Source organism: Marmota marmota, unplaced genomic scaffold (genome assembly GCF_001458135.2).
Source record: "Marmota marmota marmota unplaced genomic scaffold, marMar, whole genome shotgun sequence".
Taxonomy (NCBI): Eukaryota; Metazoa; Chordata; class Mammalia; order Rodentia; family Sciuridae; genus Marmota; species Marmota marmota.
In genome coordinates this window covers 42,414,696-42,436,621 of record NW_026000229.1, presented here as the reverse complement: position 1 = coordinate 42,436,621, position 21,926 = coordinate 42,414,696, and the positions used below count along the sequence as shown (strand labels likewise).

At 32.5% G+C, this 21,926-nt stretch overlaps 1 protein-coding gene across 6 annotated transcripts in view; it reads right to left on the bottom strand.

The window, feature by feature from the left end:
• Dph6 (diphthamine biosynthesis 6) overlaps nt 1–21,926 on the bottom strand; it is a 165,697-nt gene that overhangs the window by 11,453 nt on the left and 132,318 nt on the right. For all 6 annotated transcript variants that reach the window (XR_007343917.1, XM_048793514.1, XM_048793516.1 and 3 more), the window contains one exon: nt 15,583–15,644. Coding sequence is in view for 5 of the 6 variants with exons in the window: in XM_048793514.1 (XP_048649471.1) it covers nt 15,583–15,644 (62 nt within the window). In the remaining variant the exon portion in view is untranslated. The remainder of the gene's footprint in view (nt 1–15,582; nt 15,645–21,926) is intronic.

The window sequence follows — 21,926 nt, the reverse complement described above, 5'->3', positions numbered from 1 at the left end:
TAAGAGCTCCCAAGAGCAAAGTAAATACATTTTTATCATGCTGGGTCATAAAGCAGTGACTTAGCAAGGCCAAATTGTGAGTTGGTTCTATGATTCCAAATAAGAGGAACAGATTACTTTATCATAGTAAATTGAATTAAATCTATATCTGCTTTGCAATAAAAATAAATAATAATGGATAAGAATTATAGGGGTGTTTCTCTGTTTTGTTAGCTAGTATCTACCCCTTCTGTTCATGGCCAATCTCTCATGCAAACTTTCCACTGAGTGAACCTTCTAATCTCACATTTATGACTTATTGCTAGCCTCTTTATGAGTCTACTTTATCATTATTAGTTTTCTTCTATTAGAAAATGCTTCATTGATTCTTTACATTATTTTTGTTATCCACAATCAAAGAATAACTGGATTTTTAAATTAAAGTTTGGGTAGCTATTGTGTCCTTAGTAGAAATTATATAAGCTGTTATGTTAAACCAGCATTTACTCTATAAAAGGCTGATATATTCAAGATGGTATTCACTAAAATCTGGATGTACCCAGTGATATTTTCAGTTTATATAAAATATTTCTATTTAATTAATTCTTCAAAAAATACTTATTGAACAATGATTATTAGCTAGGCCTTGCTAGATATTAAAGATCCAAGAATAAGCAAGACAACGGCACTTGAAGTTCACCAAATATATTTCAATACTACAAAATATGACATGACATGATGTTGCCTCGATAAATGAATATGTACAATTTCTTTTGCCTTTCTATCAATGATTCACCAGTAATGGACACACAGATTCCAAGTCAAGAAATCCAGATAAAGGTCATAGAGTTTTTAAGATTGAGAAACCAGTTAAGTGTTGTTAAGACATCCTTATGATGTCTTTTGTAGCTCCTCTAACTCTACTAGCTTCAAGCCCTAATATACACAAGTACTGAGAGAAAAACTCACCTTTATTGGCTTACGTTTAGCCAGCTCGAGAGTGGTCATGAAAGAACCTCCCCAAGAAGCAAAGCCTATGCTAGCTATATTTTAAAGATTTGACTATTAAAAATCAAACCCTTGTATCACAAAAGTATGATTTATGCATGTGATGGAAAGTATCATTTTAGGTAAGTGAAGGACCCAGATACACATATTTCAGACACATTTAGGGTACAACCTTCAATTTACTTTTCTAAAACTTATAGGTCGATATTACTAATATTTCATAGAAAACAACAACTTTATTTCTAAAACATCTCAGGTCTGTCTCTGGCTTCACCTTAAAATTGAAAATTAATGTATACTAGCACTCAAGCACTCCAAATGCAATTTTTGCAGTTCTCTTTGATAAGTTTTCCTATTAGCATAACTGCAATAAAAATACTAAAAATCTAGACTGTTTAGAACTTTAGCTTCTTCCTGAATTTTGAGATTCCATAATTTACATATATATATAATAGCAATCTATAATGAAAAATAAATATTTTCATGTTGTCTATTCTTTTAAGAACTAATATTTTTAATGATTAAAATATATTTATGTTTTTTACTTAGTACTGTATATGAAAAGTGGAAGTTGAAAGCTATTCTCATCATTACAAAAATGTCGGATGGGTTATAAAATTGTGCTTTTATAACCCAGAGTGCTGAGAATGCAGTCATGTCGATGAACTAAATTACAGATTGGATAAGCCTTTCCTACATGAGTGAAATTCCATGTCTACTTTCTTAATTGGAGAACCAAGGGAAGAGATTCAAACCTCCATAGATTAAAGGATTATATCAATGTATATAGAAAGCGGCCAAACTTTTATGATCAGTGGACTCCTGTGATAAACTTTTAGAGTCATGAGAAGATCCATGGAATCTGTTTAGTCTGCTAGTTATTTACCACAAATCCTAATTGAGTGCATATAGTGACTACATGCAGTATGCTGGGGCTTGGACAAAAAGGAGATGAGGAACACCTGCTCATCAAATCTTTTCTATTAAATTTCCACTTCACCAAAGATTGGGGGCAGGGTAGGAAGACTGAGAAATTTCCTCTAGGGCTTGGAGGGGCTGAGAGTAGAAGCAGAACTGTCTGTAAAGTGGGCTGGGGGTTGGGTTCCCTAGACTCATTGAAGCTGAATTCCAAGCCCAGATGAAAAGAGAGTCCTAATCAAAGTAACTTCAAGAAGTGCATATTCAAATGAAATGCAACTAAGAACAGTCCCAGTTCAACTGGAGATGAGACTGAAGAGAATAAACATCCCAGACTAGCTGTCAGATGGAGAAAGGAATATGCCTTTTTCTAGGGTAAGGATTATTTACCTCAGTCTCTATCATTCTTTTTTATTCAATATATGACGGGAAATATAAAAGAGATGTTAAAACATGCAAAATGTGACCTATAATCAAAAGAAAAACCCAAAACAAAAGGAAATAGAAACAGACCTACAAAATAACCAAATGTTGAACTCAGTAGACAAGGACAAAACAATTATGTTGTAGTGCGCTTAATGGTAGAGGTAGACAAAATTCATTAAAGATGGTGATTGCAACAGAGATGAAAAATTGGAGGTAGATTCATCTAGTTCATATAATGGCTGAAATACGTCTTGGGCAGGGGATCTGGGATAAGTTGCTTAACTTCTCTCAATTTCAGTTTTCCTAGGTAATAGCTTTTGGGGACGTTGTGAAGTTAAATAAAATATTATATACAAATCTCATAACAATACCTGGCATGCAGAAAGCACTCAATATATGTTATCTTCTGCCCATTAGATTATTTTGCCCTTCTCTTGGGTCTTTGGCTCTTTTATTTATTACCAATACTATTATCTATTACTTTTAGGCAAATGATTCTTAAAACTCCAAGCAAACAATCTCTCTCCAATATATTAAATCCCCCAAAATGTTTATCAAATGTTTTATTTGAAAGCATTAAATAAATAAAACAAAGTTCTTGGTATTTCCTCAAAACTTTATTTCTCTGTTCAAGTTCCCTGTTTGTAATAGTTAAATCAAGCTTAAAATATTAGAGAACTTTGTCCTTTCTTTCTGTATATAGCCTACATATAAAAATGATTAATTCATTTATTGAATCAACAAATATTTTCTCAGTACTTAATGAGTACCAAATCTATTTGTACATTAAAGATATGGCAGTGAACAAGACAAAGTGCAAAATTTCTTTCATCCTAACACCCTGATGGCCACCCTGCATTTCAACCATTACAAAGATCTCATCTTCCTACTTTGTTTTCACCTCTCCCAAACTCTTTACATACTATCAACACAATAATTTTCCTTAACACTATATTATTGCAGTACTCATCTGCTTGCTTTTGGTGGCTGACGATTGCCTATTCAGGTAAAAATCAAGATCCTTAAAACAGGTAATCAAATACTTCAGCCAATTAAAAAAAAAAAAAAAACTTTAGTTGGCTTCAACAAACCCCAAAGACTAGATCTTATTAAATATAAAGTGATAAAAATAAATTCCAAGATGTACTCCCATAATGGCTGCACCAATCTGCAGTCCCACCAGCAATGTATGAGTGTACCTTTTTCTCCACATCCTCGCCAACACTTAGTGTTGTTTGTCTTCATAATAGCTGCCATTCTGACTGGAGTGAGATGATATCTTAGAGTAGTTTTGATTTGCATTTCTCTGATTGCTAGAGATGATGAGTATTTTTCATGTATGGTTGATTTATTGTATATCCTCTTCTGAGAAGTTCAGGTCCTTGGCCCATTTGTTGATTGGGTTATTTGGTTTTTTGGTGCTTAGCTTTTTGAGTTCTTTAAAAACCTAGAGATTAGTGCTCTATATGATGTGTGAGGGGTAAAAATTTGCTCCCAGGATGTAGGCTTTCTGTTCACCTCACAGATTGTTTCTTTTGCCAAGAAGAAACTTTTTAGCTTGATTCCATCCCATTTATTGATTCTTGGTTTTAATTCTTACTATAGGAGTCTTTATTAAGGAAGTTGGGGCCTAATCCCACATGATGAAGATTAGGGTCTACTTTTTCTTCTATGAGACACAGAGTCTCTTGTTTAATTCCTAGGTCCTTGATTCATTTTGGGTTAAGTTTTGTGCATGGTGAGAGATATGGGTTTAATTTCATTTTGCTACATATGGATTTCCAGTTTTCCCAGCACCATTTGTTGAAGATACTATCTTTTCTCCAGTGCATGTTTCTCCATGACACCTTTGTCTAATATAATTGTAATTTTGTGGATTATTCTCTGTGTCCTCTATTCTGTACCATTGGTCTACCAGTATGTTTTGGTGCCAATACCATATTGGTTTTGTTACTATTGCTCTGTAGTATCATTTAAGCAATGCCACCTGCTTAACTCTTCCTGCTAAGGATTGCTTTAGCTATTCTGAGTCTCTTATTTTTCCAGATGAATTTCATGATTGCCTTTTCTATTTCTATGAGGGTTGCCATTGGGATTTTGATAAGAATTGCATTAAATCTGTATAGTGATTTTGGTAGTATGGTCATTTTGATAATATTAATTCTGCCTATCCAAGAGCAAGATAGATCTTTCCATCTTCTAAGGTCTTCTTTGATTTCTTTCTTTAGGGTTCTGTAATTTTCATTATATAGATCTTTCATCTCTTTCGTTGATTTGCAAGTATTTTATTTTATTTTATTTTTGAGGCTACTGAGAATGGTGATTCTTAAGAGAAAAATAATCCTAAGAAAGACAAATCATAGATAAATGATAATCATAGATAAATCAAAGATAAAGTAATCATTCTTCACTTCTAAGGTGATAATTTTAAGAACTTGAAGAAGTTTAAGATGCAATGGCTAATATTATTACATCGTTAATTTAGGTTAATACATATGTAAGACTGTAGATGTTGTTCTTTAACCTTGAAATTACATTCATAGGATTTTATATTAAGAAAATGATAATCAGAAATGTACATGAAGATTTATGAGAAAATGTCATAATTATAATAATTTAGAACCAATATTTCCAAAAAGTGATAACTTGTAATCTCTTATGTAAATATCTAGCATATTATATGATGCAATATGTAACTATGACATGATACATTGAATATGAATATGTAGAATATGAATATGATGGGATCTACCCAGCCTCTAGTTAATGTATTTTTAAAATACACTTAGTTATATGAGAAAATGAACATGTATATCTGGGGAAAGAGATGACAAAAATGCATGTATGGTTATACTACTGGTGTGACTGAGCACAATGTACAGCCAGAGGAATGAGAAGTTATGCTTTATTTGCGTACAGTGTGTCAAAATGCATTCTGTCATGTATAACTAATCAGAACAAATTAAAAAATTATATGTATAGTTGACTCCATAATGTAAGTAAAATCTGTATTAAGTATGCAACTACATGAATTTGCATATGAAACAAACTCTCAGAAATATAATAACATGGAAATATACTAACATGGTAGCACTGTGCACCATGGGGCAGTTAGAACTGTATTTTTAATTTATTTTCCTACACTTTATTATATTTCAAATTATCAGCACATGGTAGGTATTTTTATTTTTCTATTTTTTAAAAATTCCCATTTATCTTCATTCCTTATTCCCCCCTTTTTTTCATTATACAGGCAGATTTTTAAAATATGTAATATATGTCTTTTATATCTTTATAAATATACTAGTACTTTGTGATGCCTGAATTCTTAAATTATTTATATGCTGATAGTTTTCACTCAGCACTATTGCTTCTATAAGTCCTTCAAATATATATTCCTACCAGCAGACTTATATTATATGATATACATCTACAGAATTTTAATATCTTTTGTTTCAAGAACTGATATCCATATTGCCTCCAATAACCCTACCACCATGAAAAATTAAACCTCATAAGACTATTTTTACTAATGTCCCTTTATAAACTAGTAGAATTGCTTTCTTAAAGGGGATAGTTACATTTAATCTAGGTATTTCAAAATTGTCCTCAGAATGGAATGGTTCCTGTCTATACACTAGAGGGGTTCTATAAACCAACTCCTGCCAACAATTGTCATTGGCTTTGTAATTAAAAAAATTTAGTTGTAGATGAACACAATATCTTTCTTTCTTTATTTTTATGTGGTGCTGAGCATTGAACCTAGTGCCTCACACATGCAAGGCAAGCACTCTACCACTGAGCTATATAGCCCCAGCCCTGGCTTTGTAATTTTTGATAAACAGGTAAAAACTAACACCTCCTTTTTGCTTTAATTTGCATTTCCCTAATTACTAAACCAGTGAGCATCCTTCATATTCATATTAGCTTTTGAGACATTCTCTTCTGTATAGTGGTTCTCCATAGCTCTTGCCTATTTTTCTGTTAGGATTGTTATTTTATATGATAATATGTGTGAGTTAACAATCCCTTGACAGTTTTGAACCTTATTCTCATTACTACCCAGTATTTGATATATTTTGAAAAGCAGAAAAATTTCTATTTTTTTCTTCAGTAATCATAAACCTCATGACTGTAAATATTGTTAACATTTACTGAACAGTTAGAATGTGTCAGATACTGAACTAGGCACCTTATGTATCATTTCACTGTAATTACCATCATTTTACATATGAGAAACCACTTAAATTAATGTTTCAGGTAAGTAAAAGGCTTATGGGCATCCAGGCATAATGATGCTTTGCTCATCACCATCCCACACTGCCTTTTACTCCATGTGATCTGAATGAACTATAAAAAGGGCTTTTGAACTGGGCACAGTGGACATGTCTGAAATCCCAATGGCACAGAAAGATCACAAGTTCAAAGCCAGCCTCAGCAACCTAGTGAGGCCCAAAGCAACTTGGAAAGACACTGTCTCAAAATTAAAAAGATAAAAGGGGTTGGTGTTATGGCTCTATGGTAAAGCATCCATGGGTTCAATTCCTGGTACAAAAGAAAAAAGAAGCCCAAAGTTATCTTCTCTCTACCACTGCTACCACCAACCTGTCTGTAATCTCACAAATATTAATTTTCACAAGGGAAACCATTACAATATATAAATATTCCTTTAATTAAAAATATTAACTCTTGGATATAGTAATACATTAAAACATTGACACAGCAGTAAAACTGACTTATTACAGTTAACTAGTAATGTCCACCTAAATTACACAAGAAGTACATAAGAGGCATCTCAGGGGCATGGAGGCTGGTGAACAAAATAGGTTAGGTTCTCCTATGTCTAACTCTTCCTCTAACCTATAAAAGTTCAAGGATTATCTGTTGTTTTTTTTTTCTCTCTTGTCTGAGTATTCCTTATTATTCACAACTTGTGTCAACAAGTTGAAAAATGAATATATGGTTAATCTTTTATCTGATTTAATGACATTAATCACATTCATAAAGATAAGAAGACATAGGCATTCCTTGCCAACTGATTTGTCTTAGATAATGATGGTAAATATAGAGTTGGAAGTAATAACTTAAACAAATCATACTCTCTAAATGCAGAAAGAAGAAAAAAGTTGGATAGGTGATTCATTCTACTTTTATATCCAAATCATCATGCTCTAGATACAACAGGTAACTGAGGCTCCTTTATGAATTTATACAAAAACAAAAGGTAAAAAGCAGAGAGAAAAATGTGGGGAGTGTGAATTAAGACTGGGTTCTGTAAGATAATTGTTATGAATAAGGTGAGAAACAAATTGCTGTATGTGTAAACATTTATTTAGCACTCACTTTATGGACAAATCACACACACACACACACACAAAAAAAAAAACCATACACATATATAATTTTTACTCCACAGAAGTCAGAGAAAAATTTAGAAGACAACACTCAGATAGTCTTGTATAATTCTCTATAACTCTCAGGATAAGAATTTCTGTTAAAAATACATAATTATCCATTAAAATCCTTCCCTCCCAGGGAGAACAACTTTTATAATCCTGATAAACTACTTGTCAAAATCAGCAAAGACAACCACAGCTATTTTCTACAACAAAATCTTTTCAAACATTGCTTATGTTCTATTCTCTCTCCTCTTTACTCCTGAAATTTTAATTTCATGTGTATGATGATCATATTTCCTCTATATCTTTTATATATTTTTTCCACTATTTTCCATCCTCTTTTCTCTTGTGCTTCAGTATAGATATTTTATTTTACCTTATCTTCCAGTCAGTCACTATTTGTACATACAGCTGTATCTCATCTACTAGAAAACTCATATATTTATGTTCTTAATATCTGATAGTTAATTTTTTCTAAATTTTTTTATTAGCTACACATGCCATTACAATGATCTTGGCAATTCATACATTTGAATCATTGGGGTATAATTTCTCATTTTTCTAATTGTACAGATTGCAGAATCACACTGGTCATAGAGTCACCTATATACATACACCAATCATAATGTCTATCATATTCTGCTGCCCTTCCTATCCCCCCTACTCCTCCCCTCCCCTCCCATCATTTCTCTCTATCCAATCTAATGTGACACATTTTTTTTCTTTTTCTCATCACAACATCATACATGCATTCTGTATAACAATGAGGTTCTCCTTCCATCTTCCATGCAACTCGCCTTCTCCCTCTTTTTTCCTCCCACCTCTCTTCCCTATTTAGTGGTAGTCTTCTTTTCATGCTCTTCCTCCCTATCCCATTTTGAGTCACCCCCCTTATATCAGAGAAGACATTTGACATTTGTTTTTTAGGGATTGGCTAACTTCACATAGCATAATCTGCTCGAATGCCATCCATTTCCCTGCAAATGCCATGATTTTGTTATTTTTTTAGTGCTGAGTAATATTCCATTGTGTATAAATGCCATATTTTTTAATCCATTCATCTATTGAAGGGCATCTAGGTTGGTTCCACATTCTAGCTATTGTGACTTGTGCTGCTATAAACATTGATGTGGCTGTGTCCCTATAGTATGCTCTTTTAAGGTCTTTTGGGTATAGTCTGAGATGGGGAATAGCTGGGTCAAATAATGGTTCCATTCCCAGCTTTCCAAGGAATCTCCATACTGCTTTCCAAATTGGCTGCACCAATTTGCAGTCCCACTAGCAATGTATGAGTGTACCTTTTTCCCCGCATCCTCGCCAGCAGTTATTGTTGTTTGACTTCATAATGGCTGCCATTCTTATTGGAGTGAGATGGTATCTTAGAGTAGTTTTAAATTGCATTTCTCTGATTGCTAGAGATGGTGAGCATTTTTTCATGTATTTGTTGATTGATTGTATATCCTCTTCTGAGAAGTGTCTGTTCAAGTCCTTGGCCCATTTGTTGATTGGGTTATTTGTTTTTTTGTTGTTAAACTTTTTGAGTTCTTTGTATACTCTAGAGATTAGAGCTGTATCGGATGTTTGAGGGGTAAAAATTTGTTCCCAGGATGTAGGCTTCCTATTCACCTCACATATTATTTCTCTTGCTGAGAAAAACCTTTTTAGTTTGAATTGGTCCCATTTGTTGATTCTTGGTTTTAACTCTTGTGCTATAAGTGTCATATTAAGGAATTTGGGGCCTGTCCCCACGTGATGAAGATTAGGGCCAACTTTATCTTCTATTAGACGCAGAGTCTCTGGTTTGATTCCTAGCTCCTTGATCCATTTTGAGTTGACTTTTGTGCATGGTGAGAGAAAGGGATTCAATTTCATTTTGTTGCATATGGATTTCCAGTTCTCCCAGCACCATTTGTTGAAGATGCTATCTTTCTCTATTGCATGTGTTTAGCACCTTTGTCTAATATAAGGTAGTTGTAATTTTGTGGATTTGTCTCTGTGTCCTCTATTCTGTACCATTGGTCTACCAACCTGTTTGGCTGCCAGTACCATGCTGTTTTTGTTACTATTGCTCTATAGTATAGTTTAAATCTGGAATCGCGATACCACCAGTTTCACTCTTCCTGCTTAGAATTACTTTAGCTATTCTGGGTCTCTTATTTTTCCAGATGAATTTCATGATTGCTTTAATTAAAATCAGAGCTGAAATCTCAACAAAAGAAACAATCGAAAAAATTGACAAAACTAAAAGTTGGTTCTTTGAAAAAATAAATAAGATTGATAGACCACTAGCCATGCTAACAAAGAGAAGAAGAGAGAGAACCCAAATTACTGGCTTACGGGATGAAAAAGGCAACATCACAACAGACACTTCAGAAATACAGAATTAGAAATTATTTTGAAACCCTTTACTCTAATAAAATAGAGGATAGTGAAGGCATCGATAAATTCCTTAAGGCATATGAGCTACCCAGATTGAGTCAGGATGATATAAACAACCTAAACAGACTAATATCAAGTTAGGAAATAGAAGAAGCCATCAAAAGACTACCAACCAAGAAAAGCCCAGGACCGGACGGATATACAGCAGAGTTTTACAAGAACTTTAAAGAGGAACTAATACCAATACTCTTCAATCTATTTCAGGAGATAGAAAAAGAGGGAGTACTTCCAAATTCATTCTATGAGGCCAACATCACCCTGATTCCAAAACCAGATAAAGACACTTCAAAGAAAGAAAAATTCAGACCAATATCTCTAATGAATATAGATGCAAAAATACTCAATAAAATTCTGGCAAATCGGATACAAAAACATATCAAAAAGATCGTGCACCATGACCAAGCAGGATTCATCCCCAGGATGCAAGGCTGGTTCAATATATGGAAATCAATAAATGTAATTCACCACATCAATAGACTTAAAGATAAGAACTATATGATCATCTCCATAGATGCTGAAAAAGCATTTGACAAAATACAGCATCGATTTAGGTTCAAAACACTAGAAAAATTAGGGATAACAGGAAATTACCTCAACATGGTAAAAGCTATATACGCTAAGCCTCAGGCCAGCATCATTCTAAATGGAGAACAATTGAAGGCATTCCCTTTAAAATCTGGAACAAGACAGGGATGCCCTCTCTCACCATTTCTATTCAACATAGTTCTTGAAACACAAGCTAGAGCAATTAGACAGATGAAAAAAATTAAAGGCATAAATATAGGAAAAGAAGAACTTAAATTAGCACTATTTGCTGATGACATGATCCTATGCCTAGCAGACCCAAAAAGTTCAACAAGAAACTTCTAGAACTAGTAAATGAATTCAGCAAAGTGGCAGGATATAAAATCAATACTAATAAATCAAAGGCATTCCTGTATATCAGTGACAAATTCTCTGAAATGGAAATGAGGACAACTACTCCATTCACGATATCCTCAAAAAAAATAAATAAATAAAATACCTGGGAATCAACCTAACAAAAGAGGTGAAAGATCTATACAATGAAAACTACAGAACCCTGAAGAAAGAAATAGAAGAAGACCTTAGAAGATGGAAGGATTTACCTTGCTCATGGATTGGTAGAATTAATATTATTAAGATGGCCATATTACCAAAAGCACTTTACAGATTCAATACAATTCCCATCAAAATCCCAATGACATTCCTTGCTGAAATAGAAAATGCAATCATGATACTGTTATTTTTAAGATCGACAATTCCATCTGTTTATTTTATAGATGCTAACTCTCGTCTAAAATACTACATCTTCTCATATATTTTACTGAGCATATTAGCCTTAACCATTTTGGAGTGTAAATCTGATAATTCAATTACATGGATATCCTCTGGGATGTTTCTATTATCTATTTTTCTCTTGAGTTTCAGATAATTTATCAGGTCTCCTGATACACTAGGCAGTTTTGATTGCCTATTAAAAATTGTAAGCAAAGTATTTTAGAGGTAATTTGAAGTTCTGAATTATATTATCTTTCCCCAGAAAGAAACAGGTAATAAAAGTAGAACCCAATCACTTAAATCAGTCTAGAATTGACATGACTTTAAAGATAGATACGAGTGTTTACAAAGGCTAGACTATTTTGGATTTATCTCTACTCCTAACATATAGCCCATTCAGTAGTTTCAACTAAAAAAATCAAGGGAAGGATTACCATTACTTCTGATGCTCTGAATGCTAACTTTTGTCTCCCTTTCCCTATGAAACTGAATGCCTATTCATCTTCTCAGCTGGAGTTTCCCCCTCAGCTTCTTAACATCTCTGTACTATTTCTGAATCAGAAATTACTTTGAAGGGGAAATAGGTGATGTTTGAGCTTCTGCTTTCTTTGAAAATCTGGCCCTTCAAATTATTACAGTTATGGCAATTCTCTAATGCCTTCTAATGTTATTTTTCATATAACTTTTATAGTTGTTTGTGGGAAAGCTAGTCTGATATAAGTAATTCCACCATAGCTGGAAATAAATATCTTCAATATTTATTAAAATTTAAAACACATATACCCTCAGACCCAGAATTTCCACTTCTACTATTTTATCCTACAGAAAAATACAACACGGACCCCAAACATATGTACAATAATGTTCACTCCAGCATTATTTGTAATAGCAAAAGACATTTAAACTCAATAAAGAATAATGTCCACTAATAAGAAATAGGTTTGATTATAGCATATCCATGTAATTGAACACAATGACTATAAACAAATGCCATGGATTTGTACGTGGTGAAATGCAAGATGAAAAAAATATGTATAGTATGCACCAATTTAGGTAAAAATGGATAAACACATGCATATATATTTGCATATGCCAAAATGTTTCTGAAGAAACACATTAGAATAGTAAAGAGAGGTAACTCTGGGAAAAACACAAAACATGAGTGCTTGGAATCACTGGAAGATTCTTTATTATTTTTTTTGTCTTGAGTTTATTATTCATATAATACAAATGTTAATTTTACAATAAACACTATGAAGAAAATAAGATATACCATGAGAAATATTATAAACAATAAAGAAAAGAGCAAACTGCTACTCCAAGAGGATTTTTTGTTGTTGTTTTTTAAGCAAAAAAGTCTCACAGTAGTGAATTATGAATTTAAACTTTAAAGATATCCTGAATTTAGCTAAAGGAGGGATAATGCTCAGAGAAGGGGAGTAGAATCATCAGTAGTTCAAAATTGATGAAACATAGGATATACGTAGTAGATTGTCATCTTACAAGCCTGATTTTCCTCAAGGATACATGAGTCAAGGGAAGGTGTTTAAACGTTTTATTTTGAGACAATGAGAAGCAACTCAAAAATTTATAAGGAAAGTGTGATAAGATCACCTTTGCACTTCCTGTACATTGTGGTTGTGGAACTGTGGATAATGAATCAACAAAGGAAAAGACAAATAGGAGAAAAACTTAAGCTAGAATCTAGCTGCAATAACCTAGAGGGGACTCTACTGTGGTTAACAATTGAGTATAAAAGGGGGCAGATAATGAGATATTTAGAAGGCAGAATTAAAAGATTTAGGGCTTTATTTATCAACAAAGGAGCATATGAAATCATTTATTACTATTTACTTTTTTTGACTTTGACAACTGTGTAGATAATGGAGCTCTTCACTGCCAGAAAATGGCACTGATAAATTAGGATAAGTAGAACTCAGTTCTATGTTGTTGAAGTTCAGTATTTGGGACATTTAAGAGATGAAGGTGAATTTAAATCTGGTCAGAAAATCAGGTCTGGAAATAGATGAGGAACATAAATTTAATTGTTCTAAGATTCAAGTTGGCAGTTGAATTCATTGAGATATTTAAGATCATCACAGAAAGAAGGCTAGGGATGCAACCATACATATAAGAAATAGATTCTATATGAAAAGCCTCCACAAGAAAATAAGTACTCAGAAAGTCTTCAGAAGTGAGTAGTATCATAGAAGGAAACAGACCATAGTTTCAACAGGGCACATATTCTTTCAGAGGAATCTAGAAATACGGGGTCTTAAATGTGTCAGTGGTATTAAGAAACTAGAAGATGATATACTGTACTTAATCCCTGTGTCAGAATTACCTAGTGCTTGAGTAAAGGTCATCATCTTTTGTCCTTCTGAACTGAAATTTCTTGAGGTTAAATGAGTATATGATTTTTAATAATGTCACCAGTGAACTATAGTTTTAGATCTGAAAACAACTAGAATAGATTGTAAATGCTTCAAGAATAAGGATCATGATTGATTAATTCATCATGTATACTTAGTGCTGTCTGCAGCATTTGTCACCTAACAGACCCTCAATAAATGTTAAATAATTTAAATATGGGATGAATAAATAGATGAAAAGATGAACAAGTACCTGAATGAAGAACTAAAGAACTAATGCCTACCAAAATTTTGGCAAGATTATTAGAACTTATGTTCTAGCGTGGCAATGGAGGGCAATAAAGATACATAAGATAATGTGGAAAGACTGCTCTAGCTTGGCCAGCTAGGAAGAGGTTCTCTGAGGTGGCTATATTCGAGCTGTCAAATTATAAAAAGATACTAACCTTGTGATGGTCTGAGGAAAACATGCCAGGAAGGGTAAAGTTCAAGGAGGAAAAAAAAGGTAGTAAATGTGATGAAATAATAAAGAGGTATATGTGGCAATGGCTCAGTGAACAATATGGAAACTAGTAAAAGGTAAGCCTGAAAAGACTGATAGGATGCTGATGATACAGGGTCTCACAGGTTGTGATCTCATAGGAGTTTAGTTGTTACTCTAGCTTCAAAGAGAACCCATTTAAATTTTAAACAAAGCAGTCGTATAATTTGATTTACACTTTAAAAATGTCACTCTGGCATCTGTATGAATAATGAATTACAGAGGCCAATGGTGGAAATAAGTAGACCTGTTAGGGGCTGATGTAATATGCCAGACAAGAGATGCTTATGGTGTAGAGGTAGCAGTATAGAAAGTAAGGTATGCTTGAATTTAGAATATAATCTGGAGACAGAGCAGACAAGATCATGTTCATGTGTCACATATAGGAGGGGAGAAAGAAAGACTCCAAAGAATTTTGATTTAGCCTGCAGACAATGGCATTCATTTAGTTTTGAGGCATGAGGCAAAATTTGGGAAATAAAATAGAATGCAGAGGAAAATTTGGAGGTGTCAGTTTAGGTCCGAAGTGACAGGCATCCATATTAAGATGAAGACAAAGGGAATGGTAAAGAACAATGATATAAAAGCCAAATCAAGTATGTAGGGATGTAATTTGTGGTCTCTGTAGGCATTGGAGCATAGAAGAGAAATATGAGCTAGAAAGATTTAAGAATAATCAAAATAGACTTAATAATTAAAGTCGTGTGAGTAACTGTGATCACCCAGAAAAAGCTTATAGAGTGAAAATGGAATATCTACTATGAACAACTGGCAAAAGAGATGAAGAATGACCAGAAAAAAAAGAAGGAAAACTAGAGAAGTGTGGCATCATTTTGGTGAATAGAAACATTTCAAGGAGTGCTTGTAACTGGCAAATAAAAATTAATGTCTACTGAGTTTAATAAAACAGGATCATTATCATCTTAGAGCTGTATCCATTTAGAGGTGAAAGAATTCAGACATGAGACATCTGAGACCAGGAAGTACTGACAAAGAATATAGATAACACTCCTAGTTTTTTTTTTGTTTGAAGCAAAGATGATTTTCATAATTTTAAACGTTTTTATATTCATTAGAAGTATAATTTCATAAGACATGCAATAAATATTTCTAAAATAAAAATCATTTTTATAGTCATAAGCATAGCACTTCTTTTTTCTTCCTTTATGCTTCTATATTTTGAAAAGTAGCATATTCTTACCTCTAAGAGATAAGGCTCCATCTCATCCAGCGTTTTCCCAAGATGTTTATCTGGATCTAAACCTGCCAAGAAAGATTTAAAAGTTTTTCTAGATAACTGTTGATAAAAGCTTAAAGACATATTCACCTTCCTTTTGCCCCTCTTACCTAGGAAAGCAGTGTGAATGAATATATTTTAAGTTGCTTTTGTCTTAAAGTAAAATGTACTTTGCTAGTATTTACTTTCCTATTCTTCTTTTTGTGCTGATTTTCTTGCTCTTAAAAATAAGTTTCAGTTCATTTCAATAGCACTGTATCAATAATTAGATGCATTATTTTTATTCCTTTCTCTTTTTTGAGAAATTATAGTTAGAATTGGAAAAAGTATAATTTTAAAGATGTGAAATTTAAATTCTTGGTATTTTAATCATTGCAGTTTAGTTTACTCATGAACAACCATAAGAATTTTCTGATTTATCCTTATTTAATTTAAACTTGAAACTTTGCACTTTATGCCTGTAACTGTAGCAAGTTATGAGGCTGATGCCGGAGGATTTTAAGTTCGAGACCAGCCTGGACAACTTGGGGAAATGCTGTCTCAAAATAAAAATAAAAAGAATTGGGGATGTAGCTCAGTGGTAGAGCACCCCTGGGCTCAATAGCCATGAATGAAAGCAGAAAACAGAACAGTGGTAGAATGTTCTATCTATATAATTAATTTGCTTAATAGTATCACATGAGCACAAATAATAGTATTATTAAATAAACTGACATTTTGTTTTTATGACCACTTGTGCAACAATGTGTTTTCCAAGAAAAAGGAAAAACAACTCTAAAATCACTATTGTGCCAAGAGCATTTTCTTAGGCTACAATAAACAGATTCAACTAATATAACAGTAGAGTATGTGGGTGATGGAGCAATAATGAGAAGGGGGGAAAAACTCATACCACAAATCAACTACATAATTAAAGAATTCATTTTAGATATTTATTTCTATATGTACATTTATGGATTTAACTCCATTTAAGTAAGTTATTTTTATTTATAATTGATTAAAACATTCAGATTCTTAATTATACAAACTGATTAATAGTTTTACTTTTTCAGTTGGATGCCTTTCTTGAGTAACATGACCTTTTTTCCTTTCTCTTTTAGTACTGGGGATTGAATCTGGGGTGCTATACCTTTGAACTAGTCCTTGTTTATTTTGAGATGGAGTGTCACTAAATTTTCCAGGCTGAACTTGAAAGTGTGCTCCTCATGCCTCAACCTCCTGAGTAGTTGGAATTTCAGGAATGCACCATCACACCCAGCAACATGACATTTCTTACAGCCAAAATTTCATAGTACCAAGGAGAAATGTAGGACTTATGGCTTCTTCTGCTATTGTGTATTATGTTAGATCATATTCAAAACAAAACAACTCAGACTGGTAGCAGTGGGTACATTATTTAAGTTAGCTTCCTTCATAGCAACCTAATTCTTGTGGTAGGCTGGGTGAACACATAAATGAACTCCTGACTATGTCCAATTACATTTCAATTCAATATATAAAATAAATAAATAAATGAAATACTTTGAAGTAACATAACATTTTATAAAAATTAACATTTTGCTACATAAGCCTTTTTTTTTTTTAAGTACTAAAATTGAATCTAGGGTCTCATTCATGCTAGGCAAGAGTTCTGAGCTGCATCCCTAGCCCTCACTAACTTTTCCTTAAGAAATTAAATACCACCAATGCAACAGAATTTCATAACATATCTACCACTAATCAATATGCTCTACTCTTTTCCATATGGATAATCATTCTTCTGAAGTTAGTGTAATACTTTTCAACTTTGATTTTGTAATTTTACTACAAATCTATGTCTATAAAACAGTATTTAGTATTGTTTGTGAATGTTAAAATTTTGCAAAAATGATACAATTTTAAGTATTTTTTCAATTCACATTGTTAATGAGTTATGCAAATTTATTACTGTGGCTCTGGTTGATATTTTACCATTGAATTGCATTCCATTATATGGATGTATTCTCCAAGAGATGGACAGTTGGGGATTGGGTTGGTTCTGATTTCTTATTTACCATTGGTATTTTTTGTACTATGGTGAATATGCTTTAGAATAGAATTACTATGAGAGAGGAGAATAAATATTTTTATATATGCGTGTGTACACACATGTGTATCTTTCAATTCTATTAGATATTGCCAAATTTTTCCCTAAAGCAGCATTACTAATTTATACTTCCAACATCAGGGAATTATAATTCCCATTTCATATATTGCAAAAATAATTTAGTGTTGTTAAATGCTTTATTTATTAATTTTTGTGTTGTTGTGGTTTAAACTTGTGGCTTCATTCATGTTAGACAAGTACTCTATCTCTGAGATATACCAGATGTCAAATGTTTTGGCAATCTGATACATATACATACAAATATATATACATACATATGTATGTATATAAAATTATTTCACATATTGTTTTAATTTCCATTTTTTGATTACTGAAAGAAATTATTGTCTCATATTTCATTGCCTATTCATTCAGATTCTCACTTCTATGAATTATTTACCATTTGGTAATGGTAAGTTTTGTCTTTTATTTGATGATTCAAGTTCTTGATATATTCTAAATGCTAATCTTCTTTATTATGGACATTAAATACCTTCTCTAATCAGTCAACTGTCTTTATACTTTGTTTTGGTGGCAGTGTAGTGTATTTTGATAAATGGTGTTCTGCATTTTATAGTAGACAAGTGTGTATTTGTAAGTTTTTCCCCTTTGGGTTGATTGTCTATGTGCTTTACAATTTTTCTAACAGACTCATCTTTTTTTCCATAATTGTGAAGCAAAGCCATTATTAGTCTTGTGCTTATCAAATGTGTTTATATTATGAATTTGATGATGCTATTTGTATGCCATAAGTATGATGAATTTATTTGGGGGCAGAATAGTTTCTTATTGGTTGTTGTTTTATTCTTGACAGACCTTACCAGATGTTTGGCATCTATGGGGGTCTTATCAAAGTGCCAAATTTTTGTTTGTGCCTTTAGTGTTTGACTTTTCATTTTCTTAGATTTTTGTCTTACTTTACCTTTTCTTCCTTCTTATTTTTAAATGTTTCCTAAATAGCTTATTTAATTCTAGCTTCTTGATTTGAACACTTGATTTACTTATAATTACATCTTTTTTTAAAATAGGATTTAAATACCAATATTGCACATCCAAAAAATTTGAGAAATTACACTTTATTTATCATTTAGTTTTCCATATTTCATGATTTTTATTGCTATTAAGGAATCACTCTTGTGTGAACACATATATTTTCACTACTTTTGTTGTTTACTAATTTGATTGTATTGAGGTTAAAGACTGCAGTTGTTATGATAATAACTCTTTAAAATTTGGTTAAGTTCAATAGTTAAACCTTACAAAAGAGAATTCACCAGGTCCAGACAGATTCACTGGTAATTTAACTAAACACCTAAGAAACAAATTATACCTATTCTCTATAGTCTCTTTTATAGGACAGAAGCAAAAAATATTTTCAAAAACCCATTTTAATGAGGCCAGTATTACCCTACTAGCAAAGTGAAAGCAATTACAAATAAAGAAAACTAAACACTAATATCTCTCATGAACACATGTAAAAATCTTCAACAAAATATTAGCAAATGGAACTTAAAAATATGTAGGTATATACTACGACCAAGTAGATTTATCCCTGGTATGGATGGCTAGTTAAACATCTGAAAATCAAGTAATGAAATCCATTACACCAGCAGAATAAAACAATAGTAAAAAAATCACATAATCCTATCAATAGATGTGAAAAAACATTTTACAAACTCAACATCCATTTATGATAAAAAAAAAAACTTTCAGTAAATGAGAAATAATGGAGAACTTCCTCATGTTATCAGAACTCTAATGATAATATCATATTCAATGGTGAGAAACTGAAGTTTTCTCACTAAGATGGGGAACAAGAAAAGGATATCCCATTTCCCTACTACTTTCAAAAAACTTATTAAGTTTTGCTAATGGAATGGAAAAGGAAATAAAATATATACAGAATAGAAAAGAAGAAAGAAAAAAACTATATTTGTTTAAAGATGACATAATCATATATGTAGAAAATCTGAAAGAGTCAAGAAAAAATATTATAGGAATTAATAAATGATTATAGAATGATTGTAGAATACAAGGTTAATACACAAAACTCAATTGCTTTCCTACATACCAACAATAAACAAGTGGAATTTGTAATTAAAAATACAATGTCATTTACTCTAGTACTCCCAAAATAAATTAAGGTATATATTGACCATAATATAAATAAGATCTATGTAAGGAAAACTGCAAAACTCATGAATGAAATCAAATAACTAAATAAATGAAAATATTTTCACACTTCTGGATAGAATCAATAATATCATGTTTTCCCCACTGTATACATATATTTATAGCACTGACAAACTACCAGAATGGTTGTGGGTATGAACAAATTAATTCTAAAGTACTTATGGAGGGACAAATGACCCAAGGTAGTCAACACATTAATGAACAAAGTCAGAAGTCTGATAATACTTTAAGACTTACCATGAAGTTATAGTAATTATGACAAGGTGGCATATTGGCAAAATAGAACAGAGAAATAAATCAAAAAAGTAAAACAAGGAACCCAGACACAGATCCACATAAGTATAGTCTTATGATTTTTGGCCAAGGAGCAAAAACAATATAATGGAGAAAATATAATCTTGAATAGTTCTGGAATAGGTGAAAGATTCACATACAAAAAAACCTTATATCTTTCACAAAAATTGATCCAAAGATCTGAACCCAATCATTTAACATTCAATATTATCTGTCTGGACCTATTTTTATTATCTTGGTGTCTGTATTAGTCCATTTTGCATTACTATAATGAATTGCCTGAGGCTTTGTAATTTTATCAAGAAAAGAGATTTTATTTTGGTTCATCATTCTAGAAGTTCAAGGACAAGGGACTGCATCTGGTGATGGCCTTCTGACTAAGAGTCCCAGGGTGGCATACGGCATCACATAACAAGAGATAAGGAAAAGGCAAGTGCAGTATCTTCTGGACACTTTTTCTTATGTTATACAGCTATCAGTATTCAATTATCGGTATTCTTAATACCTCCAAAAGGCCATGCCTCTAAACACCATGGTCAGAATCTAAGTTTCTATTCAATAATTTTATTGGGACTTCTAACTATAGGATCATGTTGTTGGCAAATAGAGATACTCTGAGCTTTTCTTTTCCTATTTGTATCACTTTAATTTTTTTCTTTTGAAGATGGCATTGGCTAGAGTTTCAAGAACTATGCTGAAGAGAAGTGGTGAAAGAGGGCCTCCCTGTCTTGTTCTAGTTTTTAGAAGAAATGCTTTCAGTTTTTGTCCATATAAAATCATGCTGGACTTGGGTTTAGTACATATACTTTTGCAATGTTGAGGTATGTTCCTACTATCCCTAATTTTTCCAGTGTTTTAAACATAAATGACTGCTGTATTTTGTCAAATGCCTTTTCTGCATCTGCTGAGATAATCATGTGATTCTTTTAAGTCTACTTATCAGGTGAATTACATTTACTGATTTTGGTATGTTCCACCAACCTTGCATCCCTGGGATGAAACCCACTTCATCATGGCGCACTATCTTCTAAATGTGTTTTTGTATGCAATTTGCTCGTATTTTATTAAGAATTTCTGCATCTTTACCAAAAGAACTTAAAATCGGTATACTATAGTGATACAATTGGTGTACTATAGTGATGAGGACACATGAATGCTCATAGGAGCTCAATCGACAATTCCTAAGCTATGGAACCAACCTAGGTTGCCCTTCAAAAGATGAATGAATAAAGAAAATGTATTATATATACACAATAGAATATCACTCAGACATAAAGAAGAATGAAATTATGGCATTTGCCAGTGAATGGATGGAACTGGAAGATACAATGTTAAGTCCAATAAGCCAATTCTTAAAAAACAAAGGCTAAATGTTCTCTGCTATGCAGATGCTGACTCACAATAGGCTGTGGGGAGAGAGAAGTAGAGGTTCACAGTACTGGATGGGGGGAATGGGGGAGAAGGATGGGAGATGGGAATGTTCCTATGTTCACATATGAATACATGACCAGAATAACTTCACATCATGTACTACCATAAGAATGTGAAGTTATACTCCATTTATGTATGATATGTCAAAATACATTCTAATGTCATGTATAACTAAAAATAACCAATTAAAAAAACAAATAAGAACCAGGAGAGAGAGAGAGAGAGAGAGAGAGAGAGAGAGAGAGAGAGAGAGAGAGAGAGAGAG